Genomic DNA, 23555 nt, shown 5'->3' on the forward strand with positions numbered 1-23555 from the left:
TTCACAAGAGCTGTAGGGTTTGGCTTAACCCCCCCCCCCCTCAAAAAAATAAATAAATACAAAAACAATTCTAATTCTAATTTAGAAAATTGATTTGATAAAATGCATATTCATGAACTCAGTTTTTTTGGGGGGGAATATAGGGTAGATGGGAATTGAGATGGAGAAGGGGACAGTCTTTAGTAACAGCAAATACGATTTATTTCCACATTTGAACCATCTGAACCCTGTCTGTGATTGAGGGAAGATTTCAGTCCTCCATACACAAAGCCCCCCTGCAGGACTCAAGCTGCCTGTCACTGGTCTATATAGTGGGAGAGATTAGAACTGGGTGGGTATTCCAAACGCTTATTTTCCCTCCGTTTATCTTTTACTTGCTCCTGACCCAGAAACTGCCATCCTTAAGGACATAGAAATGTTCCTTCTAGGAGCTAGTATTAGAAGTTAGGAACTTCCAATTGTTTCTTTGAGCAAGAAAACATCAGTGCATCCTTTGTGAAAGCGTATATATATGTTTTTTGTTTTTTTTAAAAGCCTGAGATATAAATGATCAAACTGTGGATCCACCTCTCCCCATCTGGCATGCGAGTAACTGACGTGGCTTCAAACTGACATTTGAAGGAGCAAGGACATTCACATTTAATTTGCCTAATTCACATTTACTTGATTTCGCAGTTTTTTTGTTTTTGTTTTTCTTGCCACTTTTCCTAGCCTCTCCTGATGGGTGGAGCTGGGAGTAGAGAAAAAAAAAAAAAAAAAAAAAAAGTATAATAAAGAAAAATAAAATAAAGCAATTGGAATGAGCCCCAGGAATGAAGGGAAAGGGGAGAATTTGAGTGAGGTCAGCACAGAGCTGGGGCTCATTCCAATCGCTTTTCACCTTCACCTTTACTTGCTCCTCACTCCACCCATCATGGGAGGCAAGCAAAGGAAGCCAGAAAGGTGAAGACAGGGTGAATAAAAGACCTTACATATGTAAAAAGGAAAACCCGCCACAGTACTTTTCCTTGCACACATTTATTGAGCCATGTACAAGGTTCCAACCCTGAAGTTCTTGATCAGATAAAGTATTCGGTTAACATGTGAATTTACCTAGAAGTCCAGCACCTATGCAAGGACTGGGATGTGTCCATGTTTCTTTTACCAAAGACTTATCATACCAGTGCTTCCTTGCATACAACAGAAAATTATTCCATCTAATAATGTAAACAATTCTCATCTTGGTCATGATTTTCCAATTTGGTGGCTGCCGAAGAATTTACTATGCAAGAAAAACCCTGCACATGCATGCACAGAGCTGTACAAACTGCTTTGGATTTAAGTGCAGTTTCTTTAGACCAGGGGTATCCAATCTTCTCTGAAAAGGGCTGGATGCAGGTTTTTGTTTTAGCCCAGCGCAACAACACAGGATTCAACTAATTAACTAATCATTGTCGTCAATCAAGATTGATGAGCAGAATCAGGTGTGGTTGCGCTGAGCTAAAACAAAAACCAGCACCCACCCTGGCCCTTTCAGGATAAAATTAGACACACACCAGCGTTTGTGAAGAAAATAAAATAGGATAAAAACAAAATAAAAGCACAAAGAGAAAGGGGAAATCACTGCATTTATTAGAACACTTAAAAAAAAAACCAAATAAAAATGGGACGTTAAAAATCCATTTACACAAAGGAAACTTTAAAATATTATGATTGAAGGAAAAAAAGACAGGATAGAACAGACACATATAAAAAGGACTAATTTTGGACCCGGAGAGGCAGCTTGGATCGCACGGGAGATTCCCGCTCGTTTTCGGTCGTCTTGGAGTGGTCGAGAGAAGACTTGTCCTTCTTGCCACCTCTCTTGCGCTTGACACAGAAGAAAAACAGAATGTCAAGTGACGCACAGGCTTAATGGTACCATTCCCTTCGACTGCTTGCACATACAGGAGGTTTTCTTTACACAAAACACACACACAGCCAAACAACTCTTACCTTGAAGAAGGGGCCCCTCTGACTTTCGTAGCACATGACGTTCTCGTCAACGTACGACAGTTCAGGGATGGTGGTGTCGTTGCAACTGCTAACCTCCTCCTGTAGGGAGTCCTGCAGGAACACAAGCCACCCAGAGAAGTACCGTTAGCTTCCCTGTGGACCGAAGTGAAACGTTTCCGAGAGCCCGTCTGAGACAATCGTACCTCCTCCATCTGCTCTTCTCGCCGTACCTCATCAACCTGCTCCTCTTGCACAGCCTCGCACAGAGACTGAGCAGCCTGAAGCTCCTGCTGCTTGCTGAAGCTCTCCAGCAGCTCCTCTCTCCTCCGGCTTCTGGCCAGCGTCCTGGGGTAGACGTAGTCTTTGCGCTGCGGGGTTCTGCCTAAAAAAAAGAAAACAAAGGAGAGGTAGCAAACCCTAGGAAGAGAGTTCGACCCGGCACACGGGTGCGTTCATAAAAACCGCAAGCTGTGGACGGCGGTCTGGGGGAGACTGTCCGGCTTTTTTGGTTGGACTGATTTGACAAATTCTTAACCTTCTAAGACCCGCACTCTTTTTTGGTATGCATTTTTAATTTCTCTTTGCCATTTGGGCTTATTGGGACCTGAAAAATATAAAAACTAAGCATCATCTTTTGACATGATGTAGTTTTTGAGAAAAATGATGTCCACATATGTGGACTCTCGGTCTTAAGAATGAAGTATTATGGTTGTACAGCCCAAAATGTGGAGTCCACGCATGTGTACGCCAGGTCTTAGGAGGTTAAAATAAACGAGTCGACATACCATTAAAAGAATTGTCAACACGACAAAGTAGAAGACATAGGCCGCGCTGCCGGTACCTGTGGGCACGTCGTGCGCGAGCTCCTCGTGGAGGAAGGCGCGGACCTTGGAGAGGCCTCTGCAGGGGTGGCTGGCCAGCTCGGCGGAGTAGAGCTGGAGCGCGGCCTCGTCGGAGCTGATCTGCTTCTCCAGCACCTCCAGCGTTTCCTGAACCGCGCTCTGCTGCAGTTTCAGCTGCTCGCTGGCCCCCCGGGCTGCGCCCTCACACCCCGCCTCCACGTCCTGCACCGGGAAACGCAGGAGCAACGTTTAAGGAATTTAGGAGAAAACGAGGGACAGGGTTTTGACGATATACATTTAAAAAAAAACGAAAATCTTATTTTGCTATCGTTAAGGAGCCTCCCTTTCCCCACCCAATTCCCACTCCTCTCTTCTACAATCTGCCCTATCTCTCTACCCCCACGCTTAGTTAAAACAGGACCGTTACCTTCTGCAGAGCCTGAGCGGAGGTCTTGCAGGAGGCCATCTTGGAGAGCTGCTCTTCAGCCAGGGAGGCGGCGGTGGCCTGGGCCGTGTCGCACCAGACCAGGCTCTGCTGGCCCAGCCGGGTGACGGCGGTCTTCAGGTACCCGTGCTGGCCGGAGCACTCCTCCAGGGTCTGCTCGGCCTCCTCGGCTGCCCGGCGCAGGTCAGCTGCCAGGCTGTCTGAGGCTGCGTCCGCATGGCCCCGCTGGGCGACCGCGCCCTTCTCCGCTGCCGTACATTGCCTGCCGAGGGAAGACAAGTCATGCTTCAATGGTCCTGTGGTCTCATTCCCACCGCTGAATAGGGTGCTACAGTTTGTGGCTACAGGAGTTAGCATCTTTCAGCCATGGGTTTCCTTGGCCGATTTCCCAGTGATTTAGATTTCTGCCAAATACAAGGTCTGGTTAACATATGCTGCAGGTTTTGTTCTATGGGGCAAGTTACACCCATTAATGTCTCAACCGTGAGTTTCGAAGCGGTTATGTGCTTTAAAAAGAGACGTTTCTAACAAGATGCTATATTGAATCTACAACTAATGCGCCTGCAAGCTCGCTGGTATCAAAACTTGTGGTGGCCGGCGAAATACAATATTTTTGCGATTTCAATGTAGCAACTAGTTAGCAATTAACTTAGAACTACACAGTTGAGATATTGAGTTGAGATATTAATGGATGCAATTTAACGTTAAGCGTACAACCAGACCTTATATTCTGCAGAAATCTGAATCCCTATGAGGGAACCCTCCCCCCCCAAACAGAGGGAACCAATGGTGGAAAACTATGGTTGGCCTACAAAAAGACAGTGATCACTGGATGACTATTCCACACATCAGTCAGAAGCGTGAGACAGGGGGGAGGCCTTTCTGAAGACACTTACGTTTGAATGTCCTTCTGAAGAGACGCCACAGGCCCCTGCACTGCCTCGGACTGGGCCAGGAGCTCGCCGAGGTCAGTTTTGGTCTCCAAAGCCAAGAGGCTCAACTGGTTCTGCAGGCACGAAATCACCTGCGCCACACTCTGTTCAGAGACGCAAAACAAACCCACATTCAGAATGACAGGAATATGAAAGACGGGTCTGTCTACCGCGCTGAAAAGGGGATACCGACCGCCTCGTGCTTCTTGCCCGTGGAGCTCATCTTCTGCTTCAGCTTCTCGTTCTCTGCCAGCAGAGAGCTGAATCCAGCGTCCGCTGTGCCGCGCAGTCTGGCCAGAGCTTGTGTGTGATCCGTGAAGAACGAGCTCATCTCCCGTTTCATGCTCTCCATCTGAGGACAAGCAACTTCTTTTAGGCCCCGTATTGTACCCCAAATCCCCAAAATCATGCAATCACAGCAGAGACCTTCCTTGGTAGAAAGCAGTCCTCTTCCACCTATAGCTAAAGACGACACCACATTTTACCCCAAATTTGGAAGACAAAATCATGCAGTGACCTTCCTTAGTAGAAAGCAGTCCACTCTTCCACCCCTAAACTAAGGACACGATCCCCCGTCACTGAATCTTTGGATTCCAGGATTATTAAACCGAATGAAACACCCGTTCCACCTGGGTCTCATGAAACGCTTTACCTTTTCTGCTACAGCAGAGTGATCCTGCAGCGAGCGCTTCAGTGCCTCATGCATCTCCATAAGAGCGGTGAGGCTCGGCAGGATTACTGCAAATATCCCCTCTTCCATTTCATGCCTGTGCTCCTCCTGTCACGGTAAAATCAAAACACGGAATTAGGGCCAGAACTTTTACCTTTACCTCAAATATTGTTAAAATAAATTTTAAAAAAAAGAATAAATTAAGCACAAAATGATTTTTTAAAATCTTTTTTGTAAAAGGCTGACCTGTACAGGTTTAAATAAATAAATCTAGGGGTTATTTATTCACACACGTTTCAAGTATTTCACCAAAACCACAACATTTCTAAAATAAATCGCCTCGAGAACATGGTCAAAATGCAAGCCATTTGTATGGCTTGAGGGATTTTAAACTTCAGTCACAAATTACTGGACGGAAACAACCTATGGGATGGTGAAATTTCTCCTTTCCTCTGCAGTCATGAATCAAGAGTTTACCAAAATGTGCTTCATGCGATCCTTTCCCTCCTGGCACAGAGACTCCTGCTCCTCCATCTCAACCACGCACTTGGTCACGCTGGCGCCCACAAGATCTCCGATGCTTTTAAAAGACGTGGTGACGGTCGACGTCGCTTCACTGAAAGCCGTAGCGCTGACATCCAGGAGGGAGGCTGGAGGAGGGGGGAACAAGCGACCAAGGACGCATTAATACTCACAGCAGAGCTCACAATCAAACCTTTTCCCTACAGATTCTGTCTTCCCATGCCGACTCAAATGCAGAAACATTTCTGCACACTCACCCACTGAGCTTTTGTAGAAGCCGAACACGTCCTGGTGTTTGGCACGCTGTTCGTTGACGGACGTCTGCATTTGGTTAAAGATGGTGTCCATCTGATTTCCAAAGCCCTTCTGCATTTGAGCATTGTGTTCATCCACCGCTTTCTTTCGGTCCAGCTTTTCATGCAGACCGGAGACGTCTCTGGTGCTGACGTCAGCCGTAGTCAACAACTAAAGAGGACAGAAATCAATTTCATAACCGTTAACGGTGGGGTTGACACCAAAAGTCAGTTTTTAATAAGTCAGTACCTTTAATTTTTTCCTGAAAAAAAATTAAATAAAAAATACATAAATAAATAAATAAAAAACATTAAATGCTAGTTTCGATTTTGTGGTTACACCTTGCAACATCATTTGCAAAATTCCACACAGGCAGATAGCACATAATATGGCAGTCTCAGTTCAGTGAGGTAACTATGGTAGGGTCATCGCATCCAAGACTTTGAAATCTCTCCAAATCATGTTTTCAAATTTTGAGCCTTAAAGCATGTGGCCATTCCCAAGAATTTCAGGAGTTCACCCTCATCCCAGTCTTAACATATATATATTTTTAAAACACAGTATTTGAATAATTTGATCCTCTTAACTTCATCCCTGACCATCCTGGGACTAACCAATACTTCAGTTACAGCAAAAGTAGAGTGAAATAATATCTGTGTCATTGGCAATCTCACAGAAACACATACCAGCTCGGCACATTAACCCCATTAAACCAGCTTCCATTTTACATTACCCCTGATGACCGGTAGGGGGCAGCAAAAGTGACACAAAACGATCACGTTGGGTGAATGCAGTTAGTTCTTTCACAACAGTGCGGTGGCGTTGTGAGGCAACCTGACCTTTTCTGCAGTGCTGAACAGTTTCTCCTCCGTAGTCTCCAGCTCAGAAACGACGAACTGCTCCACGCTCAGCCTCTGTTTGGTGTCCTGCAGGTCTGTCTGCGCCTCGTCCAGCTGCAGCTTCACGTCATTCAGGCTGTTTGAACACTGCTCCAGCTCCCGCTTGCTGTCAGAGAACAGCTCCGTCAGCTGAAAAGAGCAAGAGAGGGAGAGAGAAGACAGTGACATTTAGTCCCCAACCAAAAACAAAATTGGATACATTTTACAATAAGGTTCATGAATTGGCAGGGTACAAATACATTAACAGAGCTGTACAGATCAACTTCTCAGTAATAGTTAATAACTACTATTACTTCAAGCCAATTTATGAAACCTTATTGTAAAGTGTTACCACAAAATTCAAAGAAATTGGTAAGAGGCAGCATGCAAGAGACCATTGAGAATGTTAATGAGCAGGACATTCGCTCAGCAGAACTTAATGCAGGGTGACTTCATCTCACCAAACGATCTCTGCACATTCACCAGTGTTGGGTTCCCCTGCATTTCTGCTTTTAAAGACTCATTGAAGATAAACGTACCCTCTTGAGCTCTTCATCCAGAGCGGAAATCTTCTCAGTGAACTCCCCGATCTGCTCCTCCTGTACTGCTATTTTGCCGTTCATCGAGCTGAATGAAACAGAAAAACCCAACCATCACTAACCCCTCAGGTGTGAACTCCCTGCCACCTCAAATGAGATTAATTTGACCGTTTGCACATCTGTGCGCGAGAGACGCGTACTCAAAGTTCTCAGACGACAGATACACTCCATTCTTATCCCGAGAGGCAGCCAGGTCCCGTTTCAGACGTTCAATTTCCTCAGTGTATTCCTGGCAAGTAGAAACAAATTGCGCTTTTCAGTTAACAGGGGGAACGATCAAAAGCATTCAGTAACCAGATACATAAACTGTTGATGCACATTTCATAATGGCGGTAGGAAGTATGGCAGACAGAGTTGTGTCATCCTCTCCACAATACTTTAGATTATAATAGTTTTAGAGATCAAATAAAAGCCCATCCTTCTGACAGAGGATGCATACCTTGATGAGGGCCCTCTTTGTCAGTTTCTGATTGACTTCAGGCTTATTCATAATGTTCTTCGCTCTATTGGCATATTCCAGGGTGCTTAACGTTTCCTGTTTGGAGGGAGGAAAATAAATAAAAGTCAGTCTTCCAAAAGACACTATTCAAGCTCAAGCTCTTTAAACTGCCTCGGTTTGACTGAACGGCAAAAGCAGCGTAACCAGACCTCGAGGTTAATGGAGGCGGGCGAGATGGTGGCGATGATGGACGTTTTGGTGCGGCCTCCGAGGGAGTCCTGGAGGATGCGGGTGAGTTTGGACTCCCGGTAGGGCACGTGAGGGGCCCTCTCCACCAGGGCGGTGATCACCCGCCCCAGGGTCAGCAGCGACTGATTGATGTTGCCGGCTTCACGCGCCCGTTTGTCCACAGCCCCCGAACGACCGATGTTCTCGCTGCCAGCAAGATCCACCTGGGGGATGGACAGCAAGCCGTACGCACATAAGAGACCAGAGAATGTTAATCAGCAGGGCATTCGCTTAGCAGATAACTTAATGCAGGGTGACTTCATCTTACCAAACAATCACTTGCACAGCTAGAAATTTCAGTTAACCGATTCACTTCACCCTTTCAGTCCCAAGAGTGCCATATGACACTCAACCCTGCACCTTTTCAACCAAACTGATATACAATTGATTTGAGCCTCTATTAAAACGCTACTAAATTCCCAATTCTCTCAACCAGAGCAGAAACCCCTTGGGATTTTGGTGGAGCCACATATATTGGGCTTGGGATGGAAAAGGTCAAGGCACCTTATTCATGGGTGGATAGTCTCAATAAAACCACTTAATTCCTACCACCCTACCCCTTCTCCACATTTACACAAGAGTATACATGCGAAAAAGCCCTTTAACTCTTTCAGTCCCAAGCTCAATATGAAGTGGCTCCACCAATACCAGAACAATAGTATAGCAGTCAATTTGATTGGTTGAAAAGGTTAAAAAGGCCAAGAGTGCCATACGGCAGCCTTGGGACTGATAGGGTTAATTACAGGAATTCAAAACTAAAGCGCATTGGCAACTCAAACTCCAAAAATTCAGTGGAATATTTTTAAGGTTTACCAAATTGAGCTTCCCGATCTTGACCAGCTCTTCCCCGTCGATGGTGGTCTCCTTCATGTGAATGGTGACGGAGAACACGGAGTGGGAGCGGCTGAAACACAGGAGAAACTGTGAGCCACTGGGGGGTGGAGCTTGTTGGCTGAAGGCTGTACGGTTAGAATGTGGCAGTAGTGTGCCTTCACCTGGAGTACGCATTCATCAGGGTGGACGCGGTTTTCCTCTTGGCTGACCCGCGCTCCAGAATCTGGTAAACTTCGTCTTTGTTGTGCACTGTAATTTCTTCCAGGCCCTTGATGATGACCCCGCGCTGACAAAGTGAAGCAGGGAAGACAGGAATTTAAAATGGCACTGTATTAATTGCACAGTACAACAATTGTGCGTGTATGCAAATGGTTACATGTTAAAGGTACAATAGGTAATTTCGGACTTCTAATGGTCAAGAGAGGAATAGTAGCAACAAACACCTTCAAACCACAACACCGTTTATCCCTCCCCCTTCTCTGTAAACTTGCTGAGGTTTAAACACCATTAGCTGTAACAATTAGAACCAATTTTCAACCAATGAGCTTGAATTATTGAACAGTTATACAATGTTTTGGTACAGAGTGTCGAGCAGTCAACTGCATATTTTCAATGATAGGAAGGGATTTACAATGGTCTTGTCACAATGTTTTAACACAAACCTTAACTATTGTACCTTTAACAATGACGCACAAAATGTATTGCAAAAGCATGTTAGCAGGACCGGGCCTGCTCGCCATCAAGTGACCAAACAGATTAACATTCAATTAATTTCCACCAGGTGATTTTGAATAGGAATAAATGAAGTGAAATGGAGATGCAAGACCATTTAAAAAGAAGGAGATGACAGAGCAGCATTTCCCTTACCTTGTTACGAGGATCATCAAACATTTGGAGCCTCTCGGTCACATCAGGGGAAGGGCTGAGAAGATCAAAGAGCTCCTCATTGTAAATCTCCAGCAAAGAAACCTTGACTGAAAACTCGGTCCCATTGTTCGAAAGCTTCTCAAAGATCTGGTGGAGTGTTCGAGGAATGATGCCAGCTAGGGGGTCCTGGAGAAAAATGTCACATATGGAATGACACAAAACATCTGTGCTGAATAGCAAATCTAATTTTATTAATGCACCAATGCAATACTTTTTTTTTTCTTTTCTTTTTTTTTTTTTTAAAATGAAAAGTAAAATTAGGAAGTTGATTTTAATTACATAGCAAGATACATTTTCATGGAAAAATGTTTACAGAATACCAGGAAAAGTTAGTTACCGCTTCCCATGTAAATTCCTCATTTGCTGACCTCTCGCCCTCCATTGTGAAGGTTTTTCCTGTGCCAGTCTGTCCATATCTGTAAATTAAAAGGTTATAAAAATCAAACGATGAACCGAAATGGCTACTAAAACTGTTACTTTCCCTGGATAAACCAATACTTACGCAAAAACAGTGCAGTTATATCCCATGATCACTTCATCCAAAATGGGACAGACCACACTCCTGTACACCTCGATTTGCTTGGCCGATGGTCCAAAAACCTAAATTAAATTCACAAACAGCCTGAGTTAGTATACACAGAACTAAACTCAATTATTTGCATGATGCTGATAGCTATCCTGGGTGTGCGTGTCAGTTATAATATGCAACCTCTGTAACAACTCTGTGAACTGCATCTAATCAAACACTATATTGCATATTGGGGATTATTGCTGCACGGCCCCATATATGCAAGAGACTAATGCATGACAAAGAACGCACATCCCATATTCACTGGAATTTTATCAGTCAGGTAAAATTAATACTCTAATTTTAGTTAAGAAAAATATGACCAATGGATTCTGAAAGAGGTGGAATAAATTGCATACAGGCACATGAAGTGGCCCAAATTATTTTGGAGAAGGAAGACTAGAAGATAGAATTCAAGTCATATTTGCATTAAAAGAAATAACTGGAAAGAAAAAAAGAGAAAGGAAAGAAGCAGAGGGGATTGGATTTCACAGTGCATTTTTGCACACTCTAAAATTGCAAAAAAGATTAACATAAGTAGTTTAATAGTAAAACAAACATTGTGCAAAAACTAAAAGTGCACATAAGGTGCTAGACAAGAGTAGGACAAACGTTTCAGCTCATGCAGACTACAGTGCTCAGACTAGTGACAGTTCACAAGTAGGATTCTGCTAAAAAATATCGTACAGGGAACAAGGTGGCATGAATGAAGACTTTCTTTAACTTATTTTTCTTATATTTTCAGACGTCTCCAATTTGTCGATTTTTTTGTAAACAATTCAACATGGGAAACTGTGGTGCCTTACCCAACCAGCATCTGCCCTCATTATAAGAGAACCCTAACGTTACTTCATGGGAACGGTGTGTGTGTGTGCGAGCACTAAAGCATGAACTCTTGTTATCTTCCAGCATCTTTCATCTTTCAAAGTGTTGTTGCAATAATATTTTGTCCTGATATATTTGGACATATATCAGATATATCAGATTCTGGCAACCCTTTCCTAGAATCTGCGGCAAGTTATCGACCGAGTACAATAGTTATTCCCCCGCCCCATCGTACTAGAGTTTAGTAACTTGCAGCTTACCATATCGAAGGTGTAGGTCTTCCGGGCAGATTTATCACCAATGCCCCCAGTACGCACATTTAGCTCTCTTCTAGCGTTGTCGCATTCCACTACAGAATGGGACCCGGGTTTGCGCTCTGCTGTGTTGAAAGGTCTGCAACAAAAATCGAATATGTAATTTGGGTTAGCTAACCTTAGGTCATAACCTAGGTGAGCGAACTGTTAGCTAACAAATCGCTAAATACAATGCAGCACCGATGGTACAACGATGCAACGGCGGCAATAAAATAAACCCAGCTACGACATAGTTTTATGCTGCTAGATAGACCGTCGACTTTACAAGGAATCCAGGGTGTAAGTATACAGGTAAGAATGAGCCAATATCATCATTAACGTTATAATAACAATACTAGCTACATGTATACATAGCTAACGTAAATGACCTTATAAACAAAAGAACCCACCTGCATCGTACAACAACTTGGATGTTCCTTCCCTTTTCTTCCTTTTTGACGTTGAAAGATGAAGACATCTTCGCCTATGTAATCGACAAATAATAATGGTTTTAATATCAAACCGATTATTTTGTTTCGGTTGCTAATTTCAGAAATTTTGAACGTTTCTTCTTTGAAAAAAATATTCACGTTAACTAGAGCTATCCTAGGCTTACGTTAGCTAGCGCGTTAGCTAAATATTTAATTTGGCGTTAACAAGGCGGGCAGATTTTAAAGATCTATCTTTCACATTCTCGCTATATCATCAACATTACCTTGTATCCGGATATTCCCACGTAAATCCGTCTTTAAAGTATACCACACGTAAAACTTACTTCAAACGAATCAATTAAAACTTTAAAACCAACACTTCACTGATATTTCAGATTCCGCCTGTCTTTCTCCGCTACAGTCTTTATCCGCTGCAGTTGACTAGACTTTGAATATTGCTACTCTTGGGTATCTAGCCAATCCACAGGCATGAATACCTGATAAGCAATTTCATTGGTTAAAACGACAAATGACGAAAGGAATCATGGGACGTCCACGAATTTAAAAAGACAACAGAGAGCGTTTTGATGAAAGGGATACCATTCGCTTTCCGGCGTTATTTAAAAAGTTCCGGTACTTAATTCTGTCCACATCACATTCGGGTAATAAAATGTACATTTGGAGGTAATATTACAAAACAGCTACAATACTAGAAATCACATTGAATATGATACAATGTCGCTAAAAATAAAAATACAACTAAAATATGTGGATTCAAATGAATGTATTGTACCCTCAAAACATCATGGTCGCCTTATTTCTTTTGTGCTCATATTCTATTTTATTAATCTAAATTGATCTAATATGCCTGTGTTGCTTTTGTACTTTCCCCCGTGCACACAACCGTTCCTACCGATAAATGCTTCCACCCACTAACAAAGGTCTTTGGTTGGCTGATCAAAGTTCCGCCCTTCACCGCAGTGTCACAGACAGGAACAGCGCCATGTATCGCTCTCTGAGAAGCGTCCAGCGATTCAATTGCAACCTCCTGGCATTACAAAGGAGCATTGCCGTTAAAAATCGCAGTCCTGCTATTGGGGCAATTCTTACTTCGTCTAGAATGGTAGGTTTCCTGTTTTTCAAAGTGCATTTTAATACACAACGTAGTAAAGGCCCGCGTGTGACCTTTAGTTACAGCTATCGTTGTAGCATAAATACAGCTTGCTAGCTAGTGAACTGTTCTCAACTAGCTTGTGGGTGTGTTCCCTGCACATCGCTTGCAACCAGTCTGAAAAATGTCATCTATCTAGCTAGCTAATCACCTGGAAAAGACCTTGAAAGAACAAGGAACATTGTTGCAGGTTGACTAGCTGGTGCTGGATGGTAGCAAGTCGAGGTAGCTAGCTACGGTAATATCTTGTGCTGGCTAACTTTGTCTGGTTAGCAAGTGAACTCTCCAGCGAACAAGGTCAAAGACCGCTAATCTAATGTCTTGTCCGCGAACTCTCTCACATTAGTCTACAATATTACGAACGTTGAGTACCTAGCTAGTTATGTTGACTGCAAATTGATTAGCTCGTGTTTGCTGGCTATTTGGTCAGCAAGCAGGTTTCTGCAGCGCAGATGCAGAAACACATTGTATAGGTTTCACTAACGTTAGGTGTCTAAAGAAATTTTTGGCTCGAATAATAACACACGAATACGTTTGGTTGTTTCGTTCTGCTTTGCATTACAATTCTTGGTGCCATTACCGACAGTATTTTTCGATGTGCATTTGTCAAATGTCTCTCAGGCAAGCTCAGAGTCTTACAGAATTGAGCGAGACACCTTTGGGGAGCTTAAAGTGCCAAGTGACAAGTACTATGGAGCCCAGACGGTCAGATCTACAATGAACTTCAAAATTGGCGGCGTTACTGAACGAATGCCAGTAAGTTACTTTAAGTGAACGGTTTTAAAATATTACTCGCATTTTACATGATATCATACCCATTCCTGAGTAAACGTGTAACATGAATTGCTCTTCGGATGTATTTTTAGCATAATCAACTATACAGACTACCATATTCAGTATTAAACTGTCTAGAAGTGTTTAGAAAGAGGGTTTGGGGGTTGAGAGAGCCTAGATACTCTCTGAAGTGCTGGGTCTCTTTGGGGACGGGGATTCAGACCAGATATGCAGTGCAGGCATACAGAGGAGGGGCAGCCAGACTCCCCAGACCACATGTGTGCTTTGATGATTGTTTGAACGTATGCAGGGGGGTGTAAGCTCCAGGGGCAGGCAAGCTCCAGGTTTTTTCATTTGCTTTGAGTACCTGTGACGGGGTTAGGGTTAGGGGGGTTGCAGCTAAGGGGGAGGTTTGGTAGTGTTCTGGATGAGTAGCAGGGAAGCCAGCAAGCCGGGAGTTGCAGTTGTCCAGGAAACAGTATACCATAGCCCAGACAAGGAGTTGGACAAACATGTGGTTTCTGCCTGAGATTGAGGATCTAGTGTATATTGTGTGGTTTACCAAAAAAAAAAAAAAGTTTGAATAACTTCCTAAAAGGCCTGAGTATCATCATGAAAATGGCAGCACATAACCGTTCGACCTTTTCCATGCAACTCAGATTCAAGTAATCAAAGCCTTTGGGATCCTGAAGAGGGCTGCAGCAGAGGTGAACAAAGATTACGGCCTGGATCCAAAGGTTGCTGATGCCATTGTCCAGGCTGCAGATGAGGTATTGCAGTTGGTCACCTCTGCTGTTGTTTGACATAAAGAGCTTGACCACACCTTCACCTGAAAATGAATCTGGCCCAAATCAAGGACTGGAAAAAATCTGTTCTCAGTTTGAAAGAAAAATGGGATAACGTATACCTGCTTGGTTAGAATTTTAATTGCATGCCCTGTATTTTTGTCATCGTAGCTAAATGTATATTTCTTAACTTTCCTCTAATTGCCTTTGGTGACTGTTGCTAGGTCACTGCTGGCAAACTGGACGATCACTTCCCACTGGTCATCTGGCAGACTGGTTCAGGCACGCAGACGAATATGAACGTGAATGAAGTCATCAGCAACAGGGCCATTGAGCTCATGGGCGGAAAGCTGGGGAGTAAGGATCCAGTGCACCCCAATGACCACGTCAACAAGAGCCAGGTGTGTTTTTACAGTAACCTGTCATCTCCCAACTCCCTTCTTGTCACCTTTTTTGTTTCCAATAATTTCTGTGCTATAGATCTTGGCTGTCAATATTGAGTGGATTGGTTGTTCAAGCACCAGTGTAGCCACGATAAAGCCCCTCTTTGTCCCTTGAGCAAGGCCCTTACCTCACATTGTTCCCGGGGGGATTGTTGCCTGCTTAGTCTAAATCAGCTGTAAGTCCCTTTGGATGAAAGCGTCAGCTAAGTGACAAATCGTGAATTATTTATTCATTATGAAATGTATTTGTTTTAACGCTGCAGAGCTCCAACGACACCTTCCCCACAGCGATGCACATCGCCGCAGCCATGGAGGTCCACGGCGTGCTCCTCCCAGGCCTGCAGACTCTGCACGATGCCCTGGCTGCCAAGGCCGCCGACTTTAACCACATCATCAAGATCGGTCGCACACACACCCAGGACGCGGTGCCCCTCTCCCTCGGACAGGTACGGCCTGGATTTTACTAATTTGCTGCACTTTTATCCCTGAACTTTGCACTTGTAAGCTTGTTATCCAGTTATCCAAATGCACGTATCCTGAGACACAATACAAACACAAGTGTGAAGATCGCAGAAACAAGTTAAGTTTGCTTTATTGGCATTGAACAGTTTATGGGCTTGTTTCACGGACACAGTTTAAGCTTAGTCCTGGACTAAATTGAGTTTTGTATGGAGAATCTCCACTCAAAATTGAATTCAGGCTTAATATGTGAAATTGGCCCTAAAAATTTTTTATTTCACTTTTAAGCCCAAGCATTAAGGAAACGGTACAGATGTGGACTCGTATGCATCGTGTAGCACAATGATGATTGAGTTAATTTTGCACCATGTGCCCTAAATTAGATTGGAGTGGCTGCCTAATCTGCTACTTGGTGCAACAAATTGAATTGCTTGTCACCACTCTCTGTTGTCCTTTGAATTGAACATGGCTGCCCAGAGCCTTTGGTTTCAAGTTACATATGTGGGTGCACACAAATACTGTATGTATGAGAGAGTGTGAGAGAGTTTTCCCTCCCCCAAAAAATCTATTTGGTCACAAAGAAGCTGCTTGTTCATTTTATTTGTATTTTTTCCCCTGTTTGGATTTTCAGTTGGTTTTTCTTGGGGGTGAAAATGCAGTGTGTGTAGTTGACTCAGAAGCTGTTGTGCAGATGTAATGTGCATTGGCCTGCCGTGTCTCTCGTTGCTCCAGGAGTTTGGCGGGTATGTCCAGCAGGTTAAGTACAGCATCGAGCGGGTGAAGGTGGCCATGCCCAGAGTGTATGAGCTGGCAGCTGGGGGGACTGCAGTGGGCACTGGCCTGAACACTCGCATCGGGTTCGCTGAGAAAGTAGCGGAGAGGGTTTCCGCTCTTTCAGGTACCAGATGGGCTCGGTTCTTCCATACATTGTTGCTCAATTCCATGTTAACAGATGTTACAAATACCAGATATTTGAGTTCTATACAGCTACATGATGGAGACTGATATCAGGTTCTATAACGATCTGGTCAAAATAATCCTGTCAGTCTCTTATGTAGCTCTATTGGACATTACCATTCAGGTATACGGCAGTTATAATGTTGGTTACCATGGAATTGCCCTTATGCACTGACACCCTAAACAGAATGTAAGCAATAACTGTATAAAATCAAGTCAAAGTCTATCATTTTTGACATGTATACAAATATAACTTATTTCCTCAGGTAGTTTTCCTCTTGTTTTTCTGCTGCGAAATGTTGAGAGAAGCTGGAGAAGTGTCATGTAAACGGTTAAGCTGTGCTGTGTTGAAACTCTCTTGTCCTGTGTTGAAACTCTCTTGTCCTGTGTCGTGCCCAGGCCTGCCGTTTGTGACCGCCGCTAACAAGTTTGAGGCGCTGGCGGCCCACGACGCCCTGGTGGAGCTGAGCGGCGCCCTCAACACGGTGGCCTGCAGCATGATGAAGATCGCCAACGACATCCGCTTCCTGGGCTCCGGGCCCCGCTGTGGCCTGGGGGAGCTCGTCCTGCCCGAGAACGAGCCGGGAAGCAGCATTATGCCGGGTGAGCGTTCCCTATTATGCCGGGTGTCGCTAGCCCTTTCCTCACTCTCTCACTCTCTCTCACTCTCTCTCACTCTCTCTCACTCTCTCTCACTCTCTCTCACTCTCTCTCACTCTCTCTCACTCTCTCACTCTTTCTTTCTCTCTCCATCACCCTCTCTCTCACTCCCTCTCACTCCCTCTCACTCTCTCTCACTCTCTCTCCCTCTCTCTCCCTCTCTCCCTCTCTCTCACTCTCTCACTCTCTCACTCTCTCACTCTCTTTCTCTCACTCTCTTTCTTTCTCTCACACTCTCTCTCACTCTCTCACTCTCTCTCACTCTCTCACTCTCTCACTCTCTCACTCTCTCACTCTCTCTCACTCTCTCTCACTCTCTCTCACTCTCTCTCACTCTCTCTCTTTGTCTTTGTAAAACATTCAGGCTGAATTCAGACAAAAATGTCTGCTTAACTTTGACTTGGAAAATGAACTTGAAGAACTGCGAAGTAAGTGTAAATGTAGGCTTGCATGTATTCATCACCCAGTTATGGATATATTGTGATTGAATACAGGGTCTCAAATTGGTTCAAAATGACTATTTGAGACAAATCCTTTCTTCATATGTGCACTTTGGAGCTGTGAAGAAATATCAACTATGGTATTAGTGTTACTTAGAACTACAAAGGACAACAAAAGAATGTAACTGATTTGTTTCCGGTAGTTCTAGGTGACATTGATACCATAATTGATCTTTGTCCATATTTCTAAGTAACAGTGTACACATGAGGTAAGATTCATGATGGTATCAATATTACTATGAGGACAACAAATTAATACAGTGGATTTGTCTTGCATAGTTTTAAGTATCGTTTACACCATAGACGATCTTTCTTCATATGTGTCAATGAATTTGACTATTCTTTTCCCAAATATTTTTTCATATAGCTTAAATGTTTTTTGTTATACTGGGGATTGTGGAGCCTTCAGTAGTCAGTGTGCAGCCCTCTGCGTGGGTTTTGCAGCTGTTCAAAATTCTCTCTGAGCCTTTTGGGTCAAGTTTCAACTGGTCTTTTTTTACATCCTGCTTGCCCTCCGCAGAATGCCCTGAGAGGGTTGCTAACTTTGACGTAATCTTAAGTGAACAATCCAAAATGGGTGTGGTTAGCGGAGATATTTCTGGGGCATTCACAGCAAATTTATAGCTCTCCTACTTGCCTTAAATGAGTGCTCCTCCTATTTCTTAATATAATGATTTCTGTTGGCAGTTGGCTGACAAAGTACAGTAATATGGTTGGAAAGGTCAGGCATGCTCCCCATTTCCCTGGCTGGTTCATTTGTAGAAACACCTCAGGCCGTATATACATGCATGCCCAAGGGCCTAAACAAATAGACTTTAACAAGGACACAAATAAAATCTAATGAAGAATGTTTTGACAAAAGCATATTGTATTCCCTCATAGTGTTCTGCAGCAGCCTTGGATATTGTCCATATAGAACATACGCTGTTGGCTGAATTCAGAGTGGCACTGGCTGCTATGGGGCTTATTTAGTCTCTATTAGCTGCATCATAATTCCGTTTCTGTACAATGCCGAATGACCCGTGAACTAATGCAAAGTGATCTCATTTCACCCCCCGTACCCCAGGCATCTAATGCTCCCTGTCACTTGTTATTCCCAGGCAAAGTGAACCCAACGCAGTGCGAGGCTATGACCATGGTGGCTGCCCAAGTAATGGGGAATCACGTGGCAGTTACTATCGGAGGCAGCAACGGACACTTCGAACTGAACGTTTTCAAGCCTATGATGGTAAGAGCGGTCGTATAATACAGGTGTGTTAGTCACGAAGCTCTCGTGTCACCGTGTCTTAAATAAAAATTCTAACTTAAATAATGCTCGGTTGATTGATATGCACTGGAGAGTCGCGGGATGACGGACTCGATTCCTCCATGAATCTCTGTTAATAATGTGCAGTCAGTGATTGGGTGGGGAGCTTGAGTCGGCGAGAGAAAGTGTAATTTAACGGTTGAGCTCCGTAAAACCCTCTGGTCCATGTATTTCCAGGAATAGAAGTGGACCGCTTTGTAAGGACAGGCCATTCATTTCCCCATACGAAACCCATGGGTATCACTGCTGGTAAACATTAATTAAGCACCACCATTAGTTTCAGCAGCACAAGCAGTGTAAAACTAAGCCATCATGCTCATTAATAAACAATTTTTGATTTTAATAGCTTTGTATAGCTAGAAACAACTGTCGAGAAAGTGGTATGTGCTTTAGACCTTAGTGAATGAGCAGGCAAAAAGAATGATATACTGTGACTGTTGTCCAGTCTGATTTACTGTGCTAGTGATACTGTAGGCAATGTAGCTAATTGTGTGAGATTATATTTTTTACATTTCTCGTTCTATGAAGTCTTCTCGTAAATGCAGCATGATTTACCTCTTATTTTCCTTGGATAGCTCTCTCCAGAAAGTATCTGCTGTGACTTCTAATTTGTTGGGTTGTTTATACTTCAGTGACAAATTACTAGGTCTGTAGGAGTCATTAGGACTGCAGGGATGTAATAAGAGACTGTCAGGCTTTATCTACAAAAATAGGTGAGCTTTCATTTATGTAGTCAATTAGCTAAATAAAATGTTACACACTGATTATACTGTAGATATAAGGGTGCACACACACACACACACACATACACATACACACACATCTGGGCAGCAGGGGCATTTTTACATGTGGGCAGCATGTAAACTGCTCACTCAGAATATGACCAGCACCAGGACCAAGGCCCTCATTCAGAATACTATGTGTGTAAATATAGTCAGTAGGATGTTGAAGATAATAGTTATGGTGCCATAGATAATGCACAGCACGTGTAATGCTTAGTGCTATAATATCATTACAGCAAGTATTATTTACAAAAATAAAATTAATCAAGTAAAAAAAGTACCTATTTCATGCAAGTATTAATTAAATATATAATGGGATGACAGCCCTCTGATTTATGCAGTGAATTGGAGTGTAATAACTACAAAGTTACAATAAAGCAGATTGATTGAACAGGTTTTAAAAATGCATTCCAGTGTGGAATTGATCAGATGAAGTACAGGTTAAAGCTGCAGTTTTATTTCCACGGGTGGATCAATTGGTAAATACAATGTTAATAACTTCAGTTTAGTTTTGTCTTATAAAACAAGGGTAGGCACTTTGAATCAATTATTTCATCTTTCACCGATTACAGGCTGGTGTAATTAGAGTTGTTTTTCTCCGCACTGTTGACGGAGTGTCTTGCTCATTGCTTAGTCTCAGTGTAAATGTATGGCTCAATAAATTCGCCATCCCAAGGCTGCCCTTGTGGCCTCTCCCTCTTGCACTCGATGAGACTGGGCTGTGGTGTGGAATAGGTATTATTTGTCTACAATAAGCATGAAATATAGATGCTGCTCTGCCAAACCCTCTACGACTGGTGCAGAGATTTTTGCTGCAGTGCAGTGTGCTGGGATGTGGAGATGCTTTATTCTGTGATCAGCAGGAGTTTTTGGGCCTGATTTGCTAATAGCTTGTGCGTAACATAACGCAACACGACACACAACGCATATAACGTAACATGAATGACGAGAACAGGCCATTCAGCTCAGCAATGCTCACCTTTTACTACCACTAGAGTGTACCTAATGCTTAGTTTGCCTTAAAGCTAAATAGTATCGAGCACCTTATCAAAGCCCCCAGTGTTTCTGCCTCCAACTAATAAACACAATCAATGATTGGTGCAAAATGAATACCATGAGTAGTCATTGGCCGTACCAGGCCCGTTGTTTCTTACCTCGTGGGCTTGTGCCGATTGTCTTCACAGATCAAAAATGTCCTCAACTCAGCCAGACTGCTGGGTGACGCGTCGGTGTCCTTCACGAACAACTGCGTGGTGGGCATCCAGGCCAACACGGACCGGATCAACAAGCTGCTGCATGAGTCCCTCATGCTGGTCACTGCTCTCAACCCGCACATAGGTAAGAGCTCTTCCGCCCCTAGAGGGCGCTCACGCTAAGGCTCCGCAGCACGGAATAGGCGCGCCGAAATTTCGTGTCAGGGTTGTACCCGTTTGTCTAAGGCCTGCATGTGGTCGCTTCTTAAATGCCAAGCGAGTCGCCTCCTTCGACCCGGGTCGTGTTTATTGTGGCATTTAAAAAAAGAAAAGAAAAAAGGTAATATTAAGTAATATGAAGGACTTTAAAAAAGGCAAAGAGCGGGTGAACAAAGAGGCGGAATGTCATGCAGGACAGGCAAGGTCTTTTTAAACGGAACCGCTTTTTACCTTCCCGCTTCTTAACGCTCAAATCTGCGGGACGGAGAGGAAAGCTCGGTGAAGAGGGCGCTTGACGTCTGTGTGCCGGGGGACTGAACTGGCGGGGGATGAGGTGTCGCATACTCGAGAGTTGAGGCTGATTGATGGCCTTAATCAGACTTGCTAATGCTGAGGAGGCCGAGATCAGCGAGGTGCCCACTTTCCCCCCCCAAACGGCTGTGTTTCTCACGGAGCGCTCCCTGGCACACGCTCTCCGGCAGGGCCCCTGAACCTGCCGGGCAGGTGGAGCGTAATTAAAACAGTGTCACAGCGCGATTGTTAGCACACGCATCCGGTATGCAGGATGTGTACAGTAGGTCAGCTTTCTCTGGGGCCTAATTTGCCTCTATAATGAACACGGTTGCCTGCATCCCAGGAACTTGGGGGGGGAATTTGGTGCCGCGCTAAGATGAAAAGAAGATGAAAGTTTCGGACATGTTTATTCATCGGGTGATATCGGAGCCGCGCCGCGCGGTTATCTACCTGCGGTGTTTGGCGGGGTCGGGAGGAGGAGCAGTCAGGTCCACCACGCGGTCTCGACTGCGAGAGTTACAGATGAAAAGGCACTCTTGTATCTGTGGCATCAGTGGCTTGCAGCTATCGGTTAGGCTAATTTTAACCTCTCAGTGCAGGACTTTTTTTTTTAAACCCTCATTTAAATTTGCTCCATTCTGCATAAGGCCTTCAAGCAGGTTTAAAAAAAAAAAAAAAAACCTAATTTGCCTTGTCTAGATCTAGCCGCAAGATTGTCCAGGATAGTGGAGGTGTGACCCCAATAAATTGTACCGTCTGACCAGAGCTTCCTGATGAGGTCTACGTAGTGTGTTAACAAAGTCTTCTTCATGATAGACAAGAGCCGTTATAAATATTAACGCCCAAAATACTTTTTACATTTTAATCCTTTTACTTCTTATTTGATTAGGTTTTTTTTTGCAGTCATCGACCCTTTTTCCTTTTAAGAAGCTTGTTGTGTACAGAAGCCTTCCAAGATGGCCACCGATGTCTACGCGGGGACTCTCGGGATCTGAGGGAATATTTTAAACGGGATTACTCTTCCCCGCAGGTTACGACAAAGCCGCTACGATTGCTAAGACTGCCCACAAAGAGGGCTCGACGCTGAAGGCGACCGCCATCAAGCTGGGGTATCTCACAGAGGAACAGTTCGACCAGTGGGTCAAGCCTCACGAAATGCTGGGCCCCAAGTAGGTGTGTCAACAGCAGGGAGCAGTCCAGGCATGACATCCACCACCTACATCTTTTACAATAAAATGGAACTTTGAAAATGAAAGGGGTTTTTTGTTGTTGTATTGAATCACAACCCCCCAGCCTTGGCCATTGTGGTAAAGGTGGCAGTGTTAAAATAGATGGTGCCTGCAGTTAAAATGCACCTCCCTTCTTTGACCACCTGCAGCGAAATGAGCTGGTCTGCATACACCAGTTGCCCCTTATTATTCCAGAACAGGACTCTTCTGATACAAACCCATCAGTTTAGCAATCATGCAGACTGCTACTTTCATCCAGTTTTGTCGCTAATAATCGCCTCTCGGAACACCAGTAATGTGTAAAAATGTTTTTTCTGCCTGTACAGAAATACCATGTTCTTAAATATATATAATTGTTTCCTTCTTTCCAACACCTTCCTCAAAGTTTTTCTGGACACTGCTGAATACTGTACACCGCAGACCTGGGTCAAATGCTTTTCTGTGCTCTATTGATCTTGTCTGGTACAATTGAGCCTGCTAAGAGTACTAGAAGGCAGGGTTTGCACTTTGAGAAGATTTTGGAGTGTGGAGGCCCAATACAAATGTGTTTTTATTTGACCCAGGTGTGGTACACAGTATCTGAAGTCTGGTGCATTTTGATTTAAACTGAAGCCTTACCCAGACTGCTTAATGTACACATCACTTTCACATGCTTTGGTGTTTATGAGACGGCTGATTGGAAAAAGAACAACCCATCAGGACGAGGGGAATTCCAGAGTAACAGCGGCTGCAGTATTGATCCCTGATAAAGGAGTCACATGTAGCGTTGTGCAATGTGAATACTTTTCTACAGTGAGGCTCTGAGATAGATGTCCACAGGCCCTTTTTTCCTGTTAAACCGAAGGCTGATGTGAATAGAAAGTGCTAGAACTGAAAAGTGCAATGCCGGCTTTTGAGTAATGCGATGCTTTTGCCTTGGATGTCCCTTCGGATTCCTTCCCTAGGACAAAGGCAGAAGTCCCTGGTGACTCACTGCAGAATGGCATGTCCATCCTCATGGGGCGAGATGACTGTGTTTATGT

At 44.0% G+C, this 23555-nt stretch overlaps 2 protein-coding genes across 3 annotated transcripts; one reads left to right on the forward strand and one right to left on the reverse strand.

The window, feature by feature from the left end:
- Positions 1 to 1589: 1589 nt before the first annotated feature.
- Positions 1590 to 12190, reverse strand: kif11 (kinesin family member 11). 2 transcript variants are annotated; one of them, XM_061231397.1, is made up of 23 exons: positions 12046 to 12190; positions 11741 to 11814; positions 11298 to 11430; positions 10147 to 10244; positions 9982 to 10060; positions 9585 to 9770; positions 8879 to 9003; positions 8697 to 8787; positions 7805 to 8047; positions 7596 to 7691; positions 7297 to 7385; positions 7097 to 7184; positions 6519 to 6707; positions 5643 to 5850; positions 5341 to 5513; positions 4846 to 4971; positions 4387 to 4545; positions 4158 to 4297; positions 3244 to 3523; positions 2816 to 3038; positions 2205 to 2356; positions 1975 to 2085; positions 1590 to 1848 (listed from the first exon to the last, which is right to left on the reverse strand). In XM_061231397.1, exons 2-23 carry the CDS (start codon positions 11806 to 11808, stop codon positions 1738 to 1740), a joined length of 3168 nt encoding a protein of 1055 aa, XP_061087381.1. In that variant the 5' UTR covers positions 11809 to 11814; positions 12046 to 12190; the 3' UTR covers positions 1590 to 1737. The 2 variants fall into 2 exon arrangements, with proteins under 2 accessions (XP_061087381.1, XP_061087380.1); XM_061231396.1 differs by having other exon boundaries at positions 2178 to 2356.
- A 507-nt stretch (positions 12191 to 12697) lies between these two features.
- On the forward strand, positions 12698 to 22899 carry fh (fumarate hydratase). Its single transcript, XM_061231009.1, has 10 exons — positions 12698 to 12884; positions 13554 to 13688; positions 14366 to 14476; positions 14716 to 14892; positions 15198 to 15380; positions 16126 to 16291; positions 16750 to 16953; positions 18611 to 18738; positions 20783 to 20936; positions 22335 to 22899. Exons 1-10 carry the CDS (start codon positions 12765 to 12767, stop codon positions 22475 to 22477), a joined length of 1521 nt encoding a protein of 506 aa, XP_061086993.1. The 5' UTR covers positions 12698 to 12764; the 3' UTR covers positions 22478 to 22899.
- The last annotated feature ends 656 nt before the right edge of the window (positions 22900 to 23555 follow it).

This window comes from Conger conger, chromosome 2, assembly GCF_963514075.1.
Source record: "Conger conger chromosome 2, fConCon1.1, whole genome shotgun sequence".
Lineage (NCBI taxonomy): Eukaryota > Metazoa > Chordata > Actinopteri > Anguilliformes > Congridae > Conger > Conger conger.

Coding starts and splice junctions, on each gene's coding strand:
- kif11 (XM_061231396.1), bottom strand. CDS start 11,808: ATGTCTTCATCTTTCAACGTCAAAAAGGAAGAAAAGGGAAGGAACATC. Junction 10,061..10,146: donor TATAACTGCACTGTTTTTGC/GTAAGTATTGGT, acceptor TTTAATTTACAG/ATATGGACAGACTGGCACAG. Junction 4,298..4,386: donor CGGGCAAGAAGCACGAGGCG/GTCGGTATCCCC, acceptor GTCTCTGAACAG/AGTGTGGCGCAGGTGATTTC.
- fh (XM_061231009.1), top strand. CDS start 12,765: ATGTATCGCTCTCTGAGAAGCGTCCAGCGATTCAATTGCAACCTCCTG. Junction 15,381..16,125: donor TGCCCCTCTCCCTCGGACAG/GTACGGCCTGGA, acceptor TCGTTGCTCCAG/GAGTTTGGCGGGTATGTCCA. Junction 16,292..16,749: donor GAGGGTTTCCGCTCTTTCAG/GTACCAGATGGG, acceptor TGTCGTGCCCAG/GCCTGCCGTTTGTGACCGCC.